The sequence below is a fragment of the Dipteris shenzhenensis genome, chromosome 10, assembly GCF_047967505.1.
Source record: "Dipteris shenzhenensis isolate YYH24624 ecotype China chromosome 10, Dip_SZ_1.0, whole genome shotgun sequence".
NCBI classification, from domain to species: domain Eukaryota; kingdom Viridiplantae; phylum Streptophyta; class Polypodiopsida; order Gleicheniales; family Dipteridaceae; genus Dipteris; species Dipteris shenzhenensis.
In genome coordinates, this window is record NC_141605.1 from 23,003,825 (window position 1) to 23,027,060 (window position 23,236).

General features: G+C 47.4%; 1 protein-coding gene across 1 annotated transcript; it reads left to right on the top strand.

Moving 5' to 3' along the window:
• The first annotated feature begins 2,294 nt into the window (after positions 1–2,294).
• Positions 2,295–22,114, top strand: LOC147897569 (GTPase LSG1-2-like). The gene is made up of 7 exons (XM_087380577.1): positions 2,295–2,724; positions 2,845–2,943; positions 3,164–3,250; positions 20,089–20,182; positions 20,344–20,400; positions 20,543–20,622; positions 20,798–22,114. Exons 1-7 carry the CDS (start codon positions 2,519–2,521, stop codon positions 21,972–21,974), a joined length of 1,800 nt encoding a protein of 599 aa, XP_087236703.1. The 5' UTR covers positions 2,295–2,518; the 3' UTR covers positions 21,975–22,114.
• Positions 22,115–23,236: the final 1,122 nt, after the last annotated feature.

Genomic DNA, 23,236 nt, shown 5'->3' on the forward strand with positions numbered 1-23,236 from the left:
TCTCCCTTTTTGGTTTCATCAAGGGCTTGCTCTAAGGTGCATGTGTGCATCTGGTAGTAGTCACATGTGTGTGTGTGTGTGTGAAGCACACTTAGTGCTATGGACCATGACACAGGTGATGATGTAATGCAAGGTCCCCTCTTAAGGAGGTACCTATGATATAGGAGTGATCTCCTTTGATGTAGGAGAGGTGCCTTTGATTTAGGCCAACCTCCCACATACGCTATAAGAGAGAGTTACCTCTCTCACAATGAATGGAACACTATTTGGCTTCATCTTGTGTTCTCTTGCCTTGAGTCATCATGCATCTATTCTACTCCACCATTTCCAACATCCCTAATGTGGATAAAAGGAACGTTTCTTTGTTAGTTTAATGGCTCTCAAGCTGTTCGAGTCTGATGCCCCGTGGGTGGTCTGGACCAAATGGTGTGTTGAGCATGGGGAAGGGAAGGTGTAGGCACATGGAAGGATATGGCATGGTCTGAGATCATATACTTGCCATTTCTAGTTTGTATTAAAGAGTCGAATCTAATCTTGGGAATAATCGAGGCTCGGAAGTAATGTGGCTCCTTGATGCATTAGAAAGGTAGATCGGGTCTAAGGAGGGATGCAAGTCAGTTGGAAAGTACTTGGTGGAGTTGGGCTATCTCTATGACTTGGGGTAGTTATGTATCTGACGAGAACTCAAGTATGCACAATAAAGGGTTGAGAACCTAGTTGCATGTTTGGGATCAACATAGGGGTGACTGGAGACCCAAGTTGTGGATTCAGGAAACATTTTGGCTAAGCTCAGGAGATTTGGTAGTGCTGAGCCACATGCAAAATGGTTGGCCCTCCAATCCAATTCTTGTTGTGGATTGTAGGATCAATCAAGGAACATCGGCAAGACTGAGCTACAGAAAAATTTGGCAAGGATAGTGTATAGGAACTTGGTGGCCGGTGTCTCAATGTTAGACCATCTCAATAATAAATGGAAAGTCAGAAGATCCCCAAAATGCTATAAAGTGGGGATGTGTAATTTCCTTCTGAGGAAGATCCTACACAAATGGCTCCCCCCTTAGGGTTAAAATTGCAAGGTGGCAAAAGGTCAACACAAATTGCCCTCTTTCCTTGGAGGACATAAATTACTTGTTTTGGTCCTATGTGGTGGCGAAGAGGGTATGGAGCACAGTTGTAGGGTGTATCAGACTAGTAGGCCTGATGGGCAAGTTCAACCTTTGTGCCAAATGGTGGTCGGTCTTGCTTAAGGAGACTGCGGACCTCCCGTCTACGCTCAGCGCATGTCGGCCTTACGTAAGAGCCTTGGTGTTTTGGGGTATCTAGACTATTCGGAACAAGGTAGTTTTTGAGTCAGGGGTGAGTCAAGGGTACATGGTTAATGATGTGTGGTGGGAGTAACCAAGATCATGCTTGCTGATCCTTGAAGATGAGATTGTGGCTAGTTGTTTGCAGGATCTGAGTCAGCTGGGTTAAGTTGTGGGTTGTCTATTGCAATGCAGCGTAGGCTATGGGTAGTTAACCCTAATAATTTGGCCAGTTTTTGTGTCATCTCTCTTTCTATAATATCAAAGCCGGCTTGTTTGTGAAAAAAAAGAAAGATCGAATAATGTGAATTATTCAAATTTTCAAGTTGTGCATTGTAAAGTTCTTTAGTCATGGCATTTTTCTATGCAAAAAAATAGAAAAATGTTGGCTTTTGTTTTATGTTGATTGGAGCTCTATATTCAAAAATACAGATTTTACAAGAATTTGGACCGATTAAAATTATGTGTCATAGGTAAGAAGTTTATATGTGCCCACAATTATGGACCTAATTCTGCGATGATGGGTGCGATGGCCAGTTTTAAGTGGGTGGTAGGATGAGAGTGGTGGAAAAGGACGTTTGAAGAACGTTCGCTGATGCTCTGACACTAAGGGGGCCTCATCGGATGAGGTGGGTCGAAACTTGTTTTGCACGCCATCGCCACGCATCACGAATCGTTGTGTGAACAACAATAGGAGCTTGCACCTGCACGGGCAGGTGGGCTCGTGTGCCCTAAGAAGTCTATAAGTACGTGCCCCACAATGGTGGCTCCTTCGACCTGCATCATCAAAAATCGTCGTGTGAACTTCAGAAGGAGTGTGCGCAGGGTGTGTGTGCGCGTGCGGGCGTGCATAATTTCACCCAAAAAAAAGTGTGCGCCCGTGCATGCAACGCGGGGCGCAACGAAGTCTAGGGCCGGCGGCGGGGGAACAGGCCCTAAGGTGTAGGTGTCCACGTGGCTCCTGAAATGATGCCATCGTCCTCCTTGTATAAATTCATATGTTCAGGAAATGGAGACGTGGTTGCTTCATCTTTGTAGATCGATTCATTTTTGCCAACCGATCGCTGCAAAATTCCTTGGCTTCGTAGGGTTTGCGAGTTCTGATAGCTTCGACTCATTTTCTCCATCGTTTTGCCCGTTTTCTGTACTCATTTTGTGCTCGATTTCGAAGATATAGATTTTCCTGTCGTCCTTCAAAAAGAGCTCGACAAGCTATGGGGCATAAGGCAAACGCTAGCCTTGGTCAGGCGCTCATTAAACAGCAGCACTCCCAGAAAGCTCAACGGGCCGCTGTTGACGTCAAACCATCTTTGGAATCTGTCATCGATGTTCGTGACTTGGATAGCGTCATCGAGCAGGCAGAGCTTGCAGGCCGCGTCTTTTCCTCTATCAATCCTCTTCCCGAGGTTTTAGTGTCCGCGTAAGTGAAAATGCCTTGATTCTAGCACAACTGGCACGCACACATTTCCTCCTCCTGGTCCAGCTTCCGGTTTGCTTAAATCTTTAAAGCTTGTAAATGTTAAAAGATTGGATTGTACAGCGAAACCGCTGGAGATGATATGTTGAGTCCTGAGGAAAAGGAGCAGCAGCAGAAGGCTGAGGAGGCATTACACCAATCTAGCCTAAAGATTCCAAGAAGGTGTTCACAAGTAGAAGTCTATTTTGACTCTTGTTTCTGATAAGTTAGTAGTTACGGACAAAATATATCGGTACCTTCGCAATAATTTTCATTTGCTGAACCGTTATGTTTCTTGTTGTCGTGATAGCTTCGATGCAAGTTTATGACAGCGTTGTTACTAAGGGTTTTTGTTATCGTTATGGTGTTTATCATGATAAAGTCTATATATTGTTTCTCTCAGGCCAAAGTGGCATGGTGGAATGACACCTGAAGAACTGGACGTTAAAGAAAGACAATCGTTCTTGAAGTGGCGCCGGGAATTTGCAAGGTATCTGGTTTCTGTAATCATTGTTTCTTGTGTGGTTAGGTTGATTACCTAGAAATTCATGTGCTTTTACATGTTCTGTTGTGGATAGCTTTGTATTGGCCCTTATCCGATTTAACTAGCACCGTGAATCATGTTGTGCTTGCGAGCAATTTGGTGGCTTGCTTACTACCTGCCATGAACAACCCGAAAGTTCTTAAATGGAATTTTTACTTTTTACCACAGGATGAAGAGTTGTCTAATTTAGTAAATGAGTATGGTTTCAGGAAAGATTCAGCCTAAACTTTCAGGCCTATTATATCAATGCCGTTTTTTTGGATGGCGGTCTGATAAGAGATCGCTAATCTTAGGAAGGTGATCTAGGAGGGGATCATAAAGAAATACAACAAGAAGATGGCAAACCGCAGGCTTACAAAGCCTAAAGTCTGGTAGCCGTTATAAATTAGCATGCATGATGTCTGCATAGAACGCTTAGACAACATGCATTATCCCCATGTCTTTTCCTACCTCCATATTTCTTTCTGTTTCTCCATACTCCTTTGATATTAGTACTTTGTCATTGTGTAACAGTAGTAAGTTTTAGTTTGGGAGTCAGCTAAATAATGGGCCCAATTAGTTTATAAAAGGGTCACTAGCGTCCTTAATATTTTTTTAGTTATAGTTTTAGTAGGTTTTTAAAGGGTATGTCACGTGGCACCCCTATCCAGTAATCCCACACAATTAGGTGCCGGCCCACTTCTCTAGGCCTATAAAGGGGGCTTCAGTTGGAACATTTCGATTTACTACACTTTTGTAATCCAGGAATGGTTGGTACTTTCAAGGGTTAGCCTTGAGTGGCTGCAAATTCAGGGACTGAATCTAGCCTTGGCTAGTCAGCGTCATGGGAGCTGCTTGGATCCATGGCCTCTTCGTAGTAAAAGAGACTTATTCCTTGTCTTTCTTTCCTATTTTCTAGTATGCCTGCTATCTGGTATGTAGTTTCTCTGGTTTATGTAACTAGTTATTACAAGCAACTAAGTGGAAGTCATGTTACATTTTGGTTATTTTTAAATCAATGGAGACCTCTTGGCTTCTTGCTTCTCCCTGTGTGTTCAGATCTCGAGCATACTGAGTATGGACCCTACATGGAGGTTTAGGTCTGACTAGAACATCAAGAAAGTGATGATCAGCAGTTTGGATTCACCAAATGGACCCCTATTAACTGCTGGTCGTCCTATGCATTAGAACCTATTCCTAGAGTTTTGGTGGAGATCCAGGTACAGATGGATCTACTGCAATCTGCACGGACACAGCTGCGATTTGCATCAGCTTGTCGCCCACCTATCTGGAGGGTGTACTGACCAGGTGCAACGGTGATCAGATTAGAGTTCATGGAGTTATGGGAAGCTGGCTCCTAGAACAAGCACAGGACATGATGCCTAATGTTTTGGCTATTTTTGCAATTCAAGTGCAATAATACTCATCTATACTTATATTTGGCCTATTAATTCGTCCTTTGCATTGTGATTGCCTGATCACGTAGGATTTCCCAGGGTTTGATTCATGATTCTATGTCAATGATCACTACAGGCCTGCTCGACCCTGAAGCTCCAGCTTGTATGGAGATTCATTCTATTCAAATTTTCTTTGAAACTTGGGAAATTTTGAGACAAAGTTGAGGAAATTAGGAGTGGAATTCTCTGTTTCTAATGGCTTCAAAAAGTTCTGCCCGTCATTCCAGAAAGGGTAAGTCAAAAGGGACTGCATATGTGGATTGTGAGGAACCTCAAGAATTGGTGGAACAGCAAATTTGGGTATTGGACCTGTCGACAATGTTCAAGTGAGTGAGCATGAAACAGTAGAAAATGATCCTTCTGAGAAATCTAGGAGCCCATCCCCCCTTCCATAGAGTCAATCATCTTCTAAAGCCACCTTAGGTCCAAGAATAACTTTTGAGGACTTCATGGAAAAATAACGGAGCAGCAGGAACAAATGATGGAGAGGCAGATAAGAATGATGCAGCAATTTATGGAGCAATAGCAGCCATTACTGTATCCATTTCGCCAACTCATTTAGCTTTGGAGCAGAGGGTAGATGGTGTGAAAAAGATTGCAGGACTAAGTTTGAAAGTGCTCTCACTCAGATTAGAACTATAAGGAGTGATGTGAAGTTAGTACGGAACAGAGTAGAGCCTAAAGGAAAGACAATGACTTTAAATAACAAGGGCAAGAAAGTATGTCTAATGGGTACTTGTCCATGATATATTCCATGTGTCCTTGCTTTAAAAACATGCGGGAGCAGATGTTCCAGTTGCTACAGAATTACCTCCCATGATGAATCAGGACAGATAGAGTATTGAAAGATTTGCGATATAGAGATAAACTTCTCAGAAACAAAGTCTTGGTAAAAATGGAAGGGGTTACCTGAGGAGGACTCATCGTGGCAGCTGGGGTTTCCTTATCTGTTGAGCTGAGTTGGATCTTTCTACGTCGACAACTTATTACAGCTCATATACATCCTCTTTCCTACTCGGTTGTATTATTTGTGCCCATTTTGAGGACAAAAGCCCTATAATATTAAAAGGTAAGGAGATATTTTCGAAGGGCCATGAAGCCCCAAGTTGACTGTCATTTCTTCCAGGAAGTTGGAAAGAGACCTCAAGAGTGTTTGTGCAGTCTATGCTATTCATTTTTCTGAGGCTGAGGGCACAAAAGATGTCTTGGTTGAAGATCAAGAAATGCAAGAATTATTACAGCAATATGTAGATGTATTTGCTGATCTCCCCATCATCTCCCACCTCAAAGGGATATTGATCACTCCATCACTCTTGAGCCAGGTTCCAAACTAGTCAACAAGCCTCCCTACAGGCTATCAAGAGTGGAGAGCGAGGAGGTGGCTAGGCAGGTCAAGGAGTTGTTGGATAGAGACTTTATTACTCACAGCAAATCTCCGATTGCCTCACCTGTCCTTTTGGTTAAAAAGAAAGATGGGTCCTATTTAATGTGTATTGATTACAGAGGTCTCAACAAAATGACCATAAAGAACAGATTTCCTATTCCTAGGGTTGATGACCTCTTGGATAAGTTGAAGGGAGACAAGTTCTTCACCAAGACAGACCTAAGATCAGGCTACCATCAAATTAGGATGAGGGAGGAGGATGAGCCTAAGACAGCCTTCAGGACAGACGGCAGGGTGTACCAATTCAAGGTATGGCATTTGGTCTCACCAATGCCCCAGCCACTTTCAGGCCCTCATGAATAGAATCTTGCAGCCTTACCTCTATAAGTTTGCCTTGGTATTCTTTGATGATATTCTCATCTACAGCAAGTCAAAAGAAGACCATCTCTCTTATTTGAAGCAAATTTTGGAGGTTTTGAGAACCCACCAGCTCTATGCCAAGCCAAGCAAGTGTGAGGGGGAATATTATGGGCAGCAAAGGAATAAGGGTGGATCCCAAGAAGGTGAGATGCATTATGGAATGGCCACAGCCAACAAATGTCACTCAGCTGAGAGGCTTTCTTGGCCTTGCCTCCTTCTGTAGGAGATTCATTAGGCACTTTGCCAAGATAGCTGCCCCTCTTACTGACTTGCTAAAGAAGGTTCCTTTAGATGGACATCAGGTGCAGATAAGAGCTTTCAACAACTTAAGGTGCCCCCATATTGATATGCCCTGATTTTTCTTTAACTTTCACCATTGAGGCAGATGCAAGTGGAAGAGGCAGCCTCATGGAGTGATTGCCTATGAGAGTAGAAAGTTGGATGCCAAAGAGCTCACTCATCATGTATATGACCAGGAGATGTTGATTATAACTTCATGCCATTGAGAAGTGGCATCATTATGTATATGGCGGCCATTTCAAGGTGAGAACTGATCATAGAACCGTTAAGTATTTCCTGTCCCAAACTAACCTCTCCCAAGCAAAAGAGGTGGCTTTCTATCATACAAAACTATGATTTTAACATTGAGTATAAAGCTGGAAAGGAGAATATTGGGGCTGATTCTCTATCTAGGTTGTGGTCATTCCAGTTAATAAGGAGTGGATCCATGGAATCCAAGAAGAATATATGTCAGATCCAGAGGCTGCTATCATTTTCCAGGACCGACAAAATCATATTGGTGAGGACCATCCCAACTACAAGTTGTCTAATGGCTTATTATAGTACACAGGGAGGATTTTCCTTGTGGAGAACTCTATCTACAAGTTGCTGGTCGTGCAAGAGATGCATTTATCTTCCAATGTCTGTCATATTGGTCTATTCAAGACCTATGAAGAAATAAAGCAGAGTTTTATATGAAAGGGAATATGGAAGGATGTTTACAAGTTTGTCCAAGGATGGAAACCATGTCAGCAAAACAGAGAGCTTAATCTTAGACCAGCAGGTCTTCTCCAGCCATTGCCAATCCCTCAGGGTAAGTGGACTCATATGTCCATGGACTTTATACTTGGTCTTCTTGTGATAACCAAGGGATGGAAGAGCATTTATGTTGTGGTGGATAGGCTTACCAAAGCAGCATATTTTATTCCCACGAAAACACAATACTCAGCTTCTATGGTTGCATCACAATTTATGGAGCATGTGTTCAAATTGCATGGTATGCCACAAGAGATAGTGAGTGAACCATGATGGAAATTTCATGGGACAGTTTTGGCAATATTTATTCAAAGCAATGAGTACTCATCTCACACCAAGTACAGCAGACCACCCACAGACTGTGGGGTCAAACTGAAAGGGTTAATAGGTGGTTGGAGAAATACCTCAGGCATTATTGCCTTGATACTCAGTCCACTTGGGATAAATGGCTACATATGGCAGAGTTTTGCTATAACAGCACTAAACATTCTTCTATAGGGATTAGCCTTCTCCTTTAGTGCTAGCCTTCGTCATGGCTGAGTTTGGACTACTTTTTGATTAGCCTTCTCCTTTAGTGCTAGCCTTCGTCATGGCTGAGTTTGCCCTTCACCTCCAGAGTGCCGACATGAGATTGAAACTGCACTATGTTGTGTTTTTAGAGGATGAGTTTGGGAATGTTCCTGGATTCATCTAGGTATATGATCACTTGCTGTCCTACCATTCTACTCCTTGCTACTATGGTTTCTTCCAGCTGTACCTAGTGATTTAACTAGGTTGTAGGCTTGCTTAGTTACATGAACCTAGGCCTTCTTGATAAGTTTGTTTACCTGCTCAATAACCTATAACATATCCTCAGCGAAGTGATTAGCAGCAAAAATTATTTCCCCTAAATGTGTTATTGGAGTGGGTAAAGATTGGCCATAGATGATTTCAAATGGAGCTTTCGTGGTGGGAGTATGTATGGTATCTCAATTCATATGTGTTTTCTTGTATTGGCCATTCAATTATGTCCTTTAGCTTTTTGTGGTCAACCCGAATTCCCCAAATACTCTATCTTTTGTTGAAGAACTCGCTCTTCTTTGTATTTAGGAACAATTGATGCTTCCTTAGGAGCTCCATCAGCTTAGCAAGGTGATCCTTATGTTCCTCTTCATTTTGTCAAAAAGCTAGATTGTCTTAAAGAAGATTATGACTAACTTTGTTAAGTAGGGTTGCAAAACCATTCTCATCAGCCTACTAAAAGTGGTTGGAGCATTAGTTAGGCCAAAAGGCATAACCAAAAATTTATAATGTTCCGTAAGAGTGTGAAAAGCAATCTTATACTCATCTCTTGCTTTCACCTGCAGTTGATGATACCTAGATTTTAAATCCAACTTGCTAAAGACCTTAGCATCCTTAAGCCCATCTAATAAATCGTCCATTCTTGGAATTGGATGCTAGTTTTTAATCGTAAGTTTATTCAAAGCTTGATAATCTATACACATACAATAAGATCCATTCTTCTTTTTGACCAATAACACAGGTGCTCCAAATGGAGAACTGCATCGTCAGTTAAGCCTTTCTTTCTGCAGATCATCTATATGCTTTTCTTCCTCCTCCATTTCTATCCTATTTATCCTGTAAGGAGCTCTCTATGGAGGGGAAACTCTTGGCTCCAAGTCTATGGCATGATGATCTTCTCTTTCCATAGGCATTTCAAATGAGTCATCTTTGGAGAATCAGCCCTTATAACCAATGGAATTGATGATCCGTATGTTCTCATCTTGTGCGAAACAACAATGATGAGTATGGAGGTGTATAACAGGATTGAAATCATACGGCCATGGTTTACCTAGGATTATATAAACATCTTGTAAGGAGCTCTAAGAAATCCCCCTGATCTGTGTACTTTTGCATACGGAAAGGGATATTTTGTGCTATGGATGTTTCTTGTTCATTATAACTCCTAAAATCTCCTGAGAGTGATATCTTTGAGACGTTCCAACATTTTGTCACTGGGATGTGACTGGCTGTACACTGTCAGCTGTGACTACCCTCGTAAAAGGTGTCACCGCCATAGTAGAATGGTGTAGCTGCATGGTGTATAAACCATGGAAAGAGATATCTCTTATGCTAAAGATGACTAGTGCACTGGATTTGATGATGATAACTGGCTGTCCTGTAAAAAGAACTCACAAAAAACGCTCTTATGTGTAATCAGTAAACATGTGCACAAATAATAATGAAATGAGCAATGTAGTCTGAATATCCATGAAGTAAAGTAGGTCTGTCACACAAGGATGTGAGGCGATTTATCTTAGATCAAGCTGGCTGAGAACGCGGACAAAACATGTAACGGCCAACAAAATGGCAACGATCGTGTGTGCTTGTGCACACGCACGAGAGAGAGAAAGAGAGAGAGAGAGGGGGGGCGGTATTCCAACAAAATGGCAAGGACCATGTGTGCTTGTGTGCGTGCACACTGCACACGCAAGCGAGGGAGAGAAAGAAAGAAAGAAAGATATATTACTGTCTTCAGGACCTGAATACAGTTGAAAAGATACTCAATGTACTGGCTATGCTGAGCTCCTGCGAGCCCTCTCCCTCCCTTCCGCAGCCTCTACCCCCCTAGCTCACCCCCGCCTCGGCCGCCCTCACCCCCTTGTTGGGAATTGGTATCATCCTAAAATCTAAGGATGAAAGAGAAAGGAAAGGAAAGTACACATGATAGAAGGCACAAAGATCTAGATTGATTTATTCATGATGTGACACTACAATATATAGTGCCAAGTACAATGTACCACACACTAATCTATATGGGATAAATCCCTAGGTGCCACATGGCACACCTACACACTCACACACAAAGGACCACACACAAAGAGCACTCCTAGTGGAGCACTTACACCCAACAAACCCTCCTTAAGTGATACACTAGGAGGACAAAAACCACAAAAGAACCAAGATCCAAAGAACCCCTCCTCAAGGAATATCCTCATACTGTGTCAAGGATAAATCTAGGCTTATGGTTTCTCATGCCAGTGTCTCTGGTCAAGGATAAATCTCATAGCACTAGTGTCACATGCCAGTTATGGGTTTCCAAGGGTAGAGACAAGAGAAGGATCTGGTAAACACAATCACATAGAGAGAGAGAGAGAGATGGACCTTGCCACACAACCCTCCTCAAGGGACATCTCTCCTGCTGGTCAAGGATAAATCTGGTACTCATGGTCCAGTTTCTCATGCCATGTCAGGGGTGCCTCGTGGGTAGGGACAAAATAATAAGGCCCACAACTCATTACACATATCAAAACACACATAAAAGAGAGATCTTCCACATGGCCTACATCATGTGGTGGCCAAAGGTGTGTACAAAAGGAGAGATTCATTTTAGGCTGTACCAGGGCAGAGTACCCATAATCATAAAATATCATCATGGAGAATAAATCTTTTTATGCACAAGGCAAGTGCATAGAACCCAGCAGAACCATGAAGAAAATGGGAAGGTCTTACCACTTTTCGTGGCAGTGTCTAATCCCTTACATGAGAAATAAGATTCAGTTTTTTAATATCTTTGAGAAGAGAACTGAAATAAAAATCTGCAGCTCATAAAAAATACAACTTTTTGTATGGCAAGAGAACGCAACAAAGAGCTGAGATATCAGAATATCTGAGTGAAAACAACTCCCTTTGGAACCACATAATCAAGAGCAGAAAAATAATTTGTTCTTCAGCAAGATATCCAAAAAGAAGCAGAACAATACTTTCTTGCTGAATATAACAGAGGACAGCAGAACCTTGAGTAGAGACCAATCACAAAATGAATGTGTGCAGCGCAGCTTGAGAAGGAAGTGTGGCGCACTGCTGCAGCATCACCTTATATCGAAGATAATGAATAAAGAAGAGATGGCTGTCGACAGCTTGAGCAGCCTTAGAGAAGCCATGAAAAGCAACATGTTGATCAGGAACAAACCCCTCCAGTAGAAATGTCACGCAGTAGCAACAGGGATATGCTTCAGATAATGACGGCCAGCAGTAGCACAACAGAGAAGGATGGCCTTCTTCTGCGACAGTAAAATGGAAGCGACCAGCATCGTATCATGAAAGAAGACGTGGGCACATTGAGATGGAGAGAGGGCATGTGTACAGCCCAAAGTTTTCCGGTCAGGAGCAGCTCATGAGATGCGCACAATCTTGGAAAGGTGTTCGCAGCCAGCAGCCTGAGAAAGATTGATGCAGGGCGTGAAACATCTTGACACGAACCAGAAGGGGTGCGGGCCTATGAAGAGAAGCATTTCCGCGCTTAGCCAGAGGTAGGTGTAACCAGAACCATGGCGGCCTGCAACCAGAAATAGAGGAGTTTGGAGAGGATAATCTCGAGCTGAGAGGGAAGAAGAATCTACTTTAGGCTAGGTGAGCTATGACTGAGGTGAAGGAGAGGAGAAGAGAATAAGATGAAAGGGAGCTAGGAGATAAGCTAGAAGAGGGAGAAAAACTAGAGTAGACTAACTATGAGCTAGGAAGAGGGAGCTATGGATGAGGAGTCTATGGCTCTGATACCAATTGTTGGGAATTGGTATCATCCTAAAATCTAAGGATGAAAGAGAAAGGAAAGGAAAGTACACATGATAGAAGGCACAAAGATCTAGATTGATTTATTCATGATGTGACACTACAATATATAGTGCCAAGTACAATGTACCACACACTAATCTATATGGGATAAATCCCTAGGTGCCACATGGCACACCTACACACTCACACACAAAGGACCACACACAAAGAGCACTCCTAGTGGAGCACTTACACCCAACATCCCTCGCCTCTCCGCCCTCACCCCCTCGCCCCTCCACCTCACCCCGTCCCCTCGCTGCGCCCTCACCCGCTCGCCCCTTCGCCTTACCCCGCCCCCTCGCTACGCCTCACCCCCCCTCGCCTTTCCGCCTCACCCCGCCCCCTCGCTTCGCCCTCCCCCACCCCCTCGCTTCGCCCGCCCCCCGCCCCCTCGCTTCGCTCTCCCCCGCCCCTCGCTTCACCCCACCTCCTCGCTACGCCCACCCCCCGCCCCTCCTGCCCTTCCGTCCCGTCCCCTCGCCCCTCTCGCCCTTCCGCCCCGCCCCCTCCCGTCCTTTCGCCCTGCCTCGCCCCACCCCAGCCATCCCTCGCCCTCGCCCCTTCACCCCCTCCCTCGCCCTCCATCCTCCCCCACCCCCGCCCCCTCCGCCTCTCGGCCTCCCGCCCTCGTTTTCACAGCCATCCCCCTCCCTCACCTTCGACCCCAGCCTCCACTCCCGCCTCCGCCCTCCGCCCTCCAACCTTCCCGCCCTCCGCCTCCGCCCTCGCCTGCGCCTCCGCTTCCCCTACCCGACTCGTGTCGCCTCGCTTCGCCTCACCCGTCTTCATCACACCCAGGCTCCACCCCCCTCATCTATCCCCCCTTTTTTGGGTGGCAGCCTCTTCTTCATCGGAGGACTCGCAGTTTGTCTTGGCGGTATGGTGGCTCCCTGCCCGGAACCGGAGGCCTAGTCGGACCCTCCCTCTCCAGATGCCTATCGCGTTATCTTGACAGAGCAACAATCGTCTCGGGTTCAGGAGGTTGCCAATGACTTTGCCCTTATCTTCGTCTATGGCAGAGTCATTGGACATTCCTCCTCCAGATCAGCCATCAGGGACTGGCTCCAGTCCACTCTCATGCTGGACAGCCACATTGAGGAGGTGGCCCTTATGGGAAGGGGCATCTTCTGGCTCAAACTCTCCACTGCGAAAGCTGCGAGTAACCTGATTGCTAGTTCCCCCACATCTGTGGACGGAAAGATCATTATGATAGTCCCTTGGTACCGTGGATTTAGTGAGGCGGATTTTGATGATCGGTTCCACATACCTCGCCATTCAGTGACGCTAGTTTTTCCAGGCCTTGCTGCTGAGCTGCGGCCGATTGCTGGTTCCCCCACATCTGTGGACGGAAAGATCATTATGATAGTCCCTTGGTACCGCGGATTCACTGCGAAAGCTGCGAGTAACCTGATTGCTGGTTCCCCCACATCTGTGGACGGAAAGATCATTATGATAGTCCCTTGGTACCGTGGATTCAGTGCAGCGGATTTTGATGATCGGTTCCACATACCTCGCCATTCAGTGACGCTAGTTTTTTCAGGCCTTGCTGCTGAGCTGCGGCCGATTGTCAGGGACCTGGGCTCCCACTTTGGCTGGGTTATGCATGACACTTTCGCCGACGCGGTTACTACGGCAGGAGCCCCCCGAGTCCGTGTGGCTGTGGCGGACCTTGCGACTCTCCCTGCAGTGATTGAGATTGTGACAGATGCCGGCAGCATTACCCAGAGCATGGTAGTCACAGGACAGCCAGGCCAGTGCCTGAGGTGTCACGGCTTTGGGCACCTGGCTGCTATTTTTCCACGATTCTCCAACTCCTCTCGGTCCTCCCCGCCCCCTCCCCCTCCGCCCCCTCCTCCCCCCTTCGGACAGCCACGTCAGGAGGAGCAGAGGCAGCCGGAGTCCGGTCCAGAGATAGCTGGCGGTTGGACTGAGGTCAGAAGGAAAAGAGGAAATAATAAGAAGATTTTCGAAAAAGGCAAGGAGGCAGAGGTTACCCAACCTGCAGCAGCACCTCAGAGACCTGACAGGCAGCCGTCCCAGGGTCCTGGGAGAGCTTCTTCTTCGACGGTAGCCCGCCCTCCACAGCCTCAAATCCCCCTCTCTTCCGCTCCCCAGCTCCCTTCCACTCAGTCCCAGCCCCTTCCCCAGTCGCTCCTCCCTCTTCCCGACCCGCAGCTTCAGTCCCCGACTCTTCCTCTTCAGTCTTCTCCTCTTCCTTCGCAGCCCTAGTCCCAGGTGCAGCCCCATCCCCCTCCCCCCGCCTCTCTCAGCTCTCCTATAGTGTTAGCTGTACCGATGGTTCCTCAGCCGCGGGCAGTTCCCACTCCCCCTCCTCCACCCCCCCGCTAGTCGCCTCCGTGGAGTCTGAGTTGCCTACCCCCCAGCCACCTCCCCCTTTCCCTCCATAGGCAGGACACCCTGAATCTACACCACCACTGGAGCAGTCTTCTCTGTCCGCTAGCCCCTCAGTTGCAGACTCTGGTGGGCCTCAGCTTCAGGAGAGAGCTTCCTCGCGACTTTCACAGATCTAGCCCCTGGGACTACCTGGATGTGGTCGACCTTGGGACCTTCCTGCTTGTCTCGACATCAGTATCTTCCTGCTCCGCAAAGGGGCGGATGGAAAGATCGCAGCCTTGGCCCCGAGGGATGGCCCTAGCTTTGCTTTCACATTCCTCAGTGACGGCATCGAGACTTAGACAGATGACTCGGTCTGGGAGGCTCTCAGAGAGCAGATGCACGCTCAGGTTTGCTCCTAGATAGGCCCGTCCGGTGGACAGCTTCTCGAGACTCAGTGGTCCGAGGGTGACGTGCGCCTGCGGTGGCGTTGCGCCGCCAAACGCTTCAGATTGATTGTGATCCTCAGGCCCTCTCTGTCGTGGTCCCTCCCCCAGGATGTCAGAGCCTGGACCCCTCAGAAACTCCGAGCCTTCTACGGGATGACTACTTCAGAGATCTCGAGTTGGCTCGAGAAAGCGTTTGTTCATGGCACCAAAGGCCTCACGCCTTTGCTAAAGGTGTTGAAGAACGGGCAGGATGATCCCGCCTCCCCCTTCAAACCCTCTCATAAGCGTCAGCGCCTCCACTCCGAAATGTCCGCTTCTTCATTGACATCTGCCGCGAGCAGACAGTTATTCGCAGCCTACCAGTCCTTACCATGAGCCTACACCTTGTCTCCTGGAATGTGAGCGGGTTTCATTCTTCTAGCACCCGTGGTCCTAGGAAGCTCATCTTGAGACAGAAACTTCAGCCAGCAGTGATTGGTCGCTTGGATATACTTCTGCTCCAGGAGCACAAGCTTTCTGTGGCTCATTCCCGTAGCTGCGGGAAGATTCTTCCTGGACGCTCTCACACTTATTGGAAGCCCTCGATCAGCGCACAGGGGAGGAGTGGCGATGTCTGTACTTCCGTGTGCGAGCAGTTAGCCCAGGGAGTTTTTGGTCATGGTACGTTGATCCCAGGCCGTGCCCTTTGGGTAGGCCTAGAGTTGGAGGGTTCCAAAATAGGAATCCTCAACATCTATGCTCCCACAGACCTCCGATGCAAAGCCACCGTCTGGAGGACACTCAGAGGGATTCTCCCAGACATGGATTCTTGGATTGTTGGAGGTGACTTCAACAATCTGGAGACCTTGGAGGACCAGCAGGGCAGAGGACCAGAGTTTACAGGTATGGCTCAGGCAGAGCAGTCCGCTTGGGATTCCTTTATCTTCGCGACAGGAGATAGGGCAGTTGGAGAGACCCGTCCTTCCGTCGTTGGCACGGGAGCTTGGACTTCTCGTGGGGCTTCCGCAGGGAAGGAGGCAGACTCGTGGAGAGACTAGATAGATTTTATGTCAATGATTGGGCCATCAGCAGAGGCGGTCAAGTGGGCATAATACCAGGGACGACACTTTTCGACCACGCGCCTGTGCTCTTATCATTAGACTCGGCAGTTCAGTCCCTTTTTCCCCGTTCGTGCCGGATTTCCGACTCCATCTTCTTGAGGGAGGACGTGCGCAGCAGTATCGGTAGCCTATGGGACAGAGATTGGAGCGAGTGCGTGGATCTGGTTGATTCGGTGGCGCAGGCTTTGCAAGAGTCCAGCCAGATTTGCCAGCTCGCAGCCCTTCAGGTTCGACAGGAGTGGTGGGGCAAAGAGAGAGCTCTTCGTAGGGACCTCGCTTCCATTCAACGACTCCAGCAGGCAGCCTCGAGCTCGGAGGAGCTTCGGATCCAGGCCCTTCGAGCCAGAGCCCTTCTTGAGGAGACTCTCCAGCGCCGTTCAGAGTTTTTCTATCACGCCTTTCTCTCATTTTGGGCTCGGAAGGGCGACCGGATGTGCAGGGAGTTCTTCAGGACGCATGGCGAGAGAGCAGAAGGTGATCAGCTACGGAGTCTTAGGACAGCGGAGGGGCACATCGTTACTGATCCGGGTGAGGTCTTGGGGTTGGCTATCGACTTCTACAGGACTCTTTTCCAGCAAGAGCAGCTTGTCCCTCGCACTCGACGCTCCCGCGAGGAGGTATGGAGGCATATTTCAGCCCTGGTTCAGCCCAGCATGCAGGCGACGTTGGCATCGTTTACTACGGATGAGATGTTGGAGGCCTTGATGGCCATCGACGGGCAGAAATGCCCTGGTGAGGATGGGCTATCTCGCGCTTTCTTCACCTCCTTATGGGATCAGATCCATCAGCCCCTCCTAGCAGCTCTCCAGAGGATTTTCAGCAGCGGATATATGCCAGAGAGCCTCTCCTCGGGACTGATTTGCTTCATCCCGAAGGGAGGAGATCGACAGGAGATCCGTCAGTGGCGCCCGATCACTCTCCTCACCACTGCCTACAAAATCCTTGCCAAGATGATCAGCGCCAGAGTTCGGCCTCTACTTCCTAATCTCATTCATGAAACTCAGACAGGCTTTGTCCAGGATCACAGTATCCTAGATAATGTCTTCACCTTCTCAGAGGCGGCGGAGTGGGCTCAGCACAGTGGGTCACATTTAGCCATCCTACTTCTCGACTTTGAGAAGGCCTGCAATCGAGTGGACTGGTCCTTCTTGGAGGGTACTCTGGAGCGACTAGGTTTCCCAGCAGGATGGATTCAGGGTATTTCAATGTTATACAGAACAGCTTCTAGCAGGGTCATCATCGGCGGCAGGATGGGAGAGCGATTTCGTTTGGAGAGATCAGTGCGTCAGGGTTGCTCCCTTGCTCCTTACCTGTTTCTCTTCTTCGCTGAGGCTATGACATACTATCTTCGGGCGAGGTCGACCGGGATCCGGGGTGTTCGCCTTCCCATCAGGGAGGACACGGAGCTCTTGGATTCGGAGTATGCAGATGACACAGTACTGTATGTCCAGGATGATGAGATGATGCTGGAGAGGGTGAGGATGGCCCTAGAGGCCTGTTTGGCAGCCGGTGCGAAAATCAACCAGAACAAATCAGTTGGTTTTCTCACAAACCCCGGGGCGTGCTCACAGTGGGGGAGGTTTTTGGGTTTCAGGTGGATCCCACGGGGACAGACAGCTAGATATCTTGGCTTTCAGGTCGGCCTGGATATCACGCCAGCAGCAATTTCTCTCGGTGCTAGATTCCATTCGACGGAAGCTGGCTTTCTGGAGCACTGCTAAGCTCTCTCTTGCAGGTCGTGCTCTTGTAGTCAACCAGGTCCTCCTAGCCACGGCATGGTATGTGGCTTCCTGTTGGTGTTTCTCGAGATCCAGCGTGGCACAGCTTAGGAGGTTGGTCCGGAACTTCCTGTGGTCCGGGGGGGACGGTCTCAGAGATACCAGAGCCAGGGTTGCCCGGCAGACAGTCATTCTTCTGCAGGCTGAGTGTGGCTTGGGGGTCATCGATCCAGAGCTTCAGAGTCAGGCCCTGCTGGCAAGTTAGTTATCCGCGGTTTGACCCGGGGGGGCAAACGTGAAAGATGTTACTTCAGCAGGGGGTCGGTTCTTGTGTCCCGCGTCGAGGTCGAGAGTGGCTACCGTCCCTCAGGTGGATCTTCACTTCCGTCCCGCTCACTCAGCCCCGCTCCCCACTCGTTCATAGCCTCCTCATGGTTTGGAGGCGGCTCCGCCTCAGTCTCATACAGTCCCCTCTTAGCTGTCAGGAGGAGATCGATCGCCAGCCGTTCATCTGGAACGGTCAGGTCAGAGATGCCGAGGGCCTTCAGTTGAAGGAGAGATCACACATCAGGTGAGACGGTTGGATGCGGGGGCCAGTCCGGTCCCTTCGAGTTTGGAGGGGCACGTACAGACACTTGGAGACCGCTGCTCTAGCAGTCGCAGCTGGAGGTGTCTGTGGAGCTCAGGCGAGACGCACGAAGATAGACGGAGCGATTCCAGCTGATTGGTTGGTTCCACCCGAGATTCAGATCCTCATGCCTGGTGATGACCGTTAGCTGGGACAGTTCACCCCCCGTGGCATCTCACTGGTGGTTGCAGGTCGGATGGACGACACCTCTGTTTTCTTTTTCGCGGTTATAGGAGACGGCCGACTCAAGAGAGAGGATGTGCTCATCGACCCCCTACTCCCATGGTAGAGGGTTCGGGTCGTAGGCCTCGTGGGGAAGGTTTGGTGGACCGATCCCAGTATAGAGCAGGATCAGCTGCAGTTATGGCGACTCTGGCTCTGGGAGGGGCGGGCCTTGTCAGAGCTTGATTGGGACCCAGGAGAGTGGAGATGGCTAGAGATTGTGATAGGTCAGGGGCCGACCTCTTTCTTTGCCTACAGCACGACATTGGGCAGGAGAGTTCTCGGGAGGATGCAGAGCCGTCCTCCCACCCAGCGGCCCAGTTAGTATGCTCAGGGTATCTCCAGGTTATTTTTGCAGGCCTTCTGGAAGGCCTTGTGGGAGAGCTGGCGGCCGCGGAAGATCTACTTCCTTTGGCTTCTCGCCCACAAAGGTCTTCCAGTGGGGAGCTGGTTGCGGCAGGTAGGTCAGGATGGACGTTGTCAGATATGTCATGAGGACGAGGAGTCACCAAAACACTGCCTATGGAGCTGTACTCGCGCCCAGGAAGTGTGGATGTGGACCTTCGGGATCCTTACTCGCGCAGTACCGGAGTTAGGTTTGATCACGTGGGGCGCGTTCTGCTGGTGCAGCACCGCACTTGGTTTTCATCACTTGTTCGAGGCATGTCCGCAGTACCCCACGTTCCTTATCACCCAGGGGACGTGGGGGCCGCTCGAGAGCATTCCGCCGTACATGGCAGAGGCTGGCGCAGGATCTCAAGAGAGGCAGCCAATCTGGGAGATTATTAGCAGCATCGCAGGATGGCACATTTGGACCTCGCGCTGCGCGCAGATCCTCGGTGGCACCTCCCTTTCGACTGCCCAGATCATGACTGACATCTGGAGTGAGATTATACACACCCTCAGAGGCCAGTGGGACCAGATACAGGGAGACTCCCGGGCTGGCCGGGAGAAGCGGAGACGTTTCCTCCGTGATTGGGACACACAGGGCCTCTTCTTCAAGCATACTTCGCAGGGCCTTCAGTGGCATTACTCACCACCTCTCTGGCTGTTCACTCACACTGGCCTGATCCCTCCGTGAGAGAGAGCTTTACTTTTTTGTTACCTTTTTGGGCTGCGTCCGATTTGTGAACGCAGCCCCGTCAGTTGCAAAGTTGACCTCTTGTATCTTGTTTTCGAAGTAATATAATTAGCACTGTTTTTTCGGCAAAAAAAACAATTACTGTCTTCAGAAGGTCTCGTGAGCCTGAGACAAAGTACAAAACCAGAAGGGATAAACACCAAGATAATTTATAGGCTCCCACACACACACGTGCACGTGCGCATGCACGCATATATAGAGAGAGATTGTGTTCCATGTGCTTTTGTGTGTGCACACAAGAGAGAGAGAGAGAGAGAGAGAGAGAGAGAGAGATGCTTTGGCAACTTTATCACTCACATAGGATGGATTACTGTCTTTTGCTAGGCTGGAAGAAAATGAAAAGCTCGTAATCACTCCATTTGAGAAGAACCTTGATATATGGAGGCAATTGTGGAGGGTGATAGAACGCAGTGATTTGGTCAGTGGAATCGCTTTTAACATTTCTTGCACATACTTTGTTTTGAACATATTGAATGTTCGGATTGGGCCTTAGCTTTCTCTTTAACGAGGCTTAAAATTCTAGTTTTCTGTGCCCATTGTGTTGCTTGATGATTGATATGAGACTGCTTGCAATTGAAGGTAGTAATGGTGGTGGATGCTCGGAATCCTTTATTCTACAGGTGCCCAGATTTAGAGGTAAACTGAAGTGAGCATCTTTGATTTTTTGTGACTAGAACTCTGCGTATAGAGGGATAGAATAAGTTTTGTTTTTTTCGTTAGGCCTACATCAAAGAGATTAATCCTTTCCTTTACAATAGGTTTTGTGTTTTTTTTTCAGGCTTACATTAAAGAGATTGATCCTTTTAAAAAGACCATGCTGCTAGTCAACAAAGCAGATTTACTTCCAATCTCTGCAAGGTATTTAAGAGACTATACTTGCCATATAGCATCTGTATTTAGTCACTCATGCAAGAACACATTCCTAATGCTAGAATTCAAGAGAAACAAACCAATTGCATGTTTTTTGCCTTTTAATAGAGATGCACCCAAGGGTGTAGATTCCATTGTCATGGATGTGCTTCTTGAATTGCAGGTTGAAATGGTCAGTCTATTTCAGATCACAAGGCATCTCTTTCCTCTTTTGGTCTGCCAAAACTGCAACTGCCCCGCTAGAAGGAAAACTTGGGGAGAAGGTTGCAGATGGTGACTCTGCTAGCTCTTCTGCACATGAAGGTTTCCATGATGCTCAAATTCTTGGTAGAGAGGAGCTGCTAAATCGATTACAAGTTGAGGCAGAACGTGTATCTTTTCTCAGGAAGGAAGCTTTTTCCCTTTCTGTGGCTAATACTCTAGAACAGTCTAGTGCAGAAGATTTGCAAAAAGAAGTGGATGGGAGGAGTGTTGCCAGTACCAGCCATGACAATAGCCTGTCTAGGCATGCAGTGGCTGGCTTTGTGGGCTATCCTAATGTTGGTAAGAGTTCAACCATAAATGCTCTAGTGGGGGGGAAGAAGACTGGAGTCACATCTACTCCTGGCAAGACAAAGCATTTTCAGACATTGATGCTTTCTGAAAAGCTGATGCTTTGTGATTGCCCTGGACTTGTCTTCCCCTCCTTCACAAGTTCACGTGCTGACATGGTTGCTTCAGGGGTGCTTCCAATTGACAGGTTAACGGATCACAGGGGGCCTATTCAAGTTGTTGCAAACCTTGTTCCAAGAACGACACTAGAAAAGAAGTATGGGATATCTCTACCAAAGCCAAAGCCATATGAACCAAATGATAGACCACCCTCAGCACATGAGCTTCTTAAGGCATTTTGTCAATCCCGAGGCTATGTTGCATCAGCTGGGCTAGCAGATGAAACCCGAGCAGCCAGACAGATTCTCAAAGACTATGTGAATGGGAAGCTACTTCATTATCATCTTCCTCCCCATAGCGATGAAACCCCTAGTTTTCAAGATGAATCTGATGATGGTGAGGTTTCTTCAGAAGATGATGTTTATGCTGATGAATCCTCAAGAAGTGACCACATTATGGATCATCTAGACTCCTTTGAAACAATGGTTGGTTTGAAGGCTTCAGTCGATACAAACAAGGAAAAGAGTGCAATGAAAAATCTTTCCTTACATAAAATGCATAAAAAGACCCCAAGAAGAAAGAATCGCTCTTGGAGAATAGGAAATGATGACAGTGATGGGATGCCTCTGGTGAGGGGCGTGTTGAAGCCTGTGAGTCATGGTGCTGCCCAGTTGGCTCAAATCAACTAGTAAATTGTTAGCTGATGTGGTCCGGAATGTATGCCAGGCTCTTTTTTGTGAGTCTGCAATATAGTTCCAGTTTCTGGTGTAAATATTTCATTTGTTCTTTGTTACAGCACTCTGCTACATAGTTTCAGTTTTTTGCATAATGGAGTCTAGTATATTTGCTCTTTTACGGGCTACAGAGGTTTCTGCATTTCTGACATGTGCTCCTCTGATTGTTTATGATTTAAATGTACGATATCCCTGTTCAATGCCCTAAATTCAACTAGATATGCTCGTATTACATAAATAGTGATCATCTTTTGATACAGAAAAGGGTTAGTACACTATATCACTGGCTAGTGGATGATGATTATTTGCCACAAGTTTCCTGTCATTTCACTTGGAAAGAAGATAGCAGCCCATGCTCACTCGTGAACTGCTGTCATTCCCATGCATAGATTTCATCCAATACACCTAAGGCCTGCCAAGACTCCATGTTGTAGGAGCCAAGTCTTTGGAAATCTGCTAAATTGATTCCTGTTATGTGTAATGAGGGTGCTACAATTGCCTGGGTGGAGTCATCCATTCTTGGTCCACTTAAATCGATAGCAGCAGTCGAAAAGGCTGCACATTGGATCTTCAGTGATGATCGCTTATTTCGACATTTGTCTTTCCATTGACTAAATTTTTACAAATCCATACAGACACGGGGTGAAAACTTTGTGTCTTCTTGCAACTCCATGCATTTCTACTCAGAACTACCGAACGTGAACTGTGGGGGACAGACAATAAACTGAGATTCCGTTGCAAAGAGTTTTTTATTTTCGTCTCGTGTAGTGGACTTAACAAAATCTTTTCTGATACCCTAGCTGTTGCTAGTTACAAAGTTTCAAGGGTTACTGCTTCCTCTCCTGAAGCTGACAGCCATTATAGGGGCGTGTTTCAAGACATGTGAGGCTCTTTCTCGTCACTCACTTGCTCAAAACAAGTCACGTCCAGCTTTTCCACTGAAAGTAAGTGAAGGGTCGATGTTGTGATTGTTTTATATGCCCTCCTTGCCTTGTATTAGCAATTGGAAAAATTTTGGAATGGGATTCCTATGACAGAGTCTTGATTGTCACCCTTGTCTCCTTTTCTAACTTGAAAGAGAGATGGGACTTCTTTCCTAACTTGAACGAGAGACAGACCACGCTATAGACATTGAGCTGTGACTCCAGAAATTAAGAAGCCTTTACATTGTCCAGTGTGTTGTACTACATAAGTTGCAATTCTTGTGGAAGGGATCA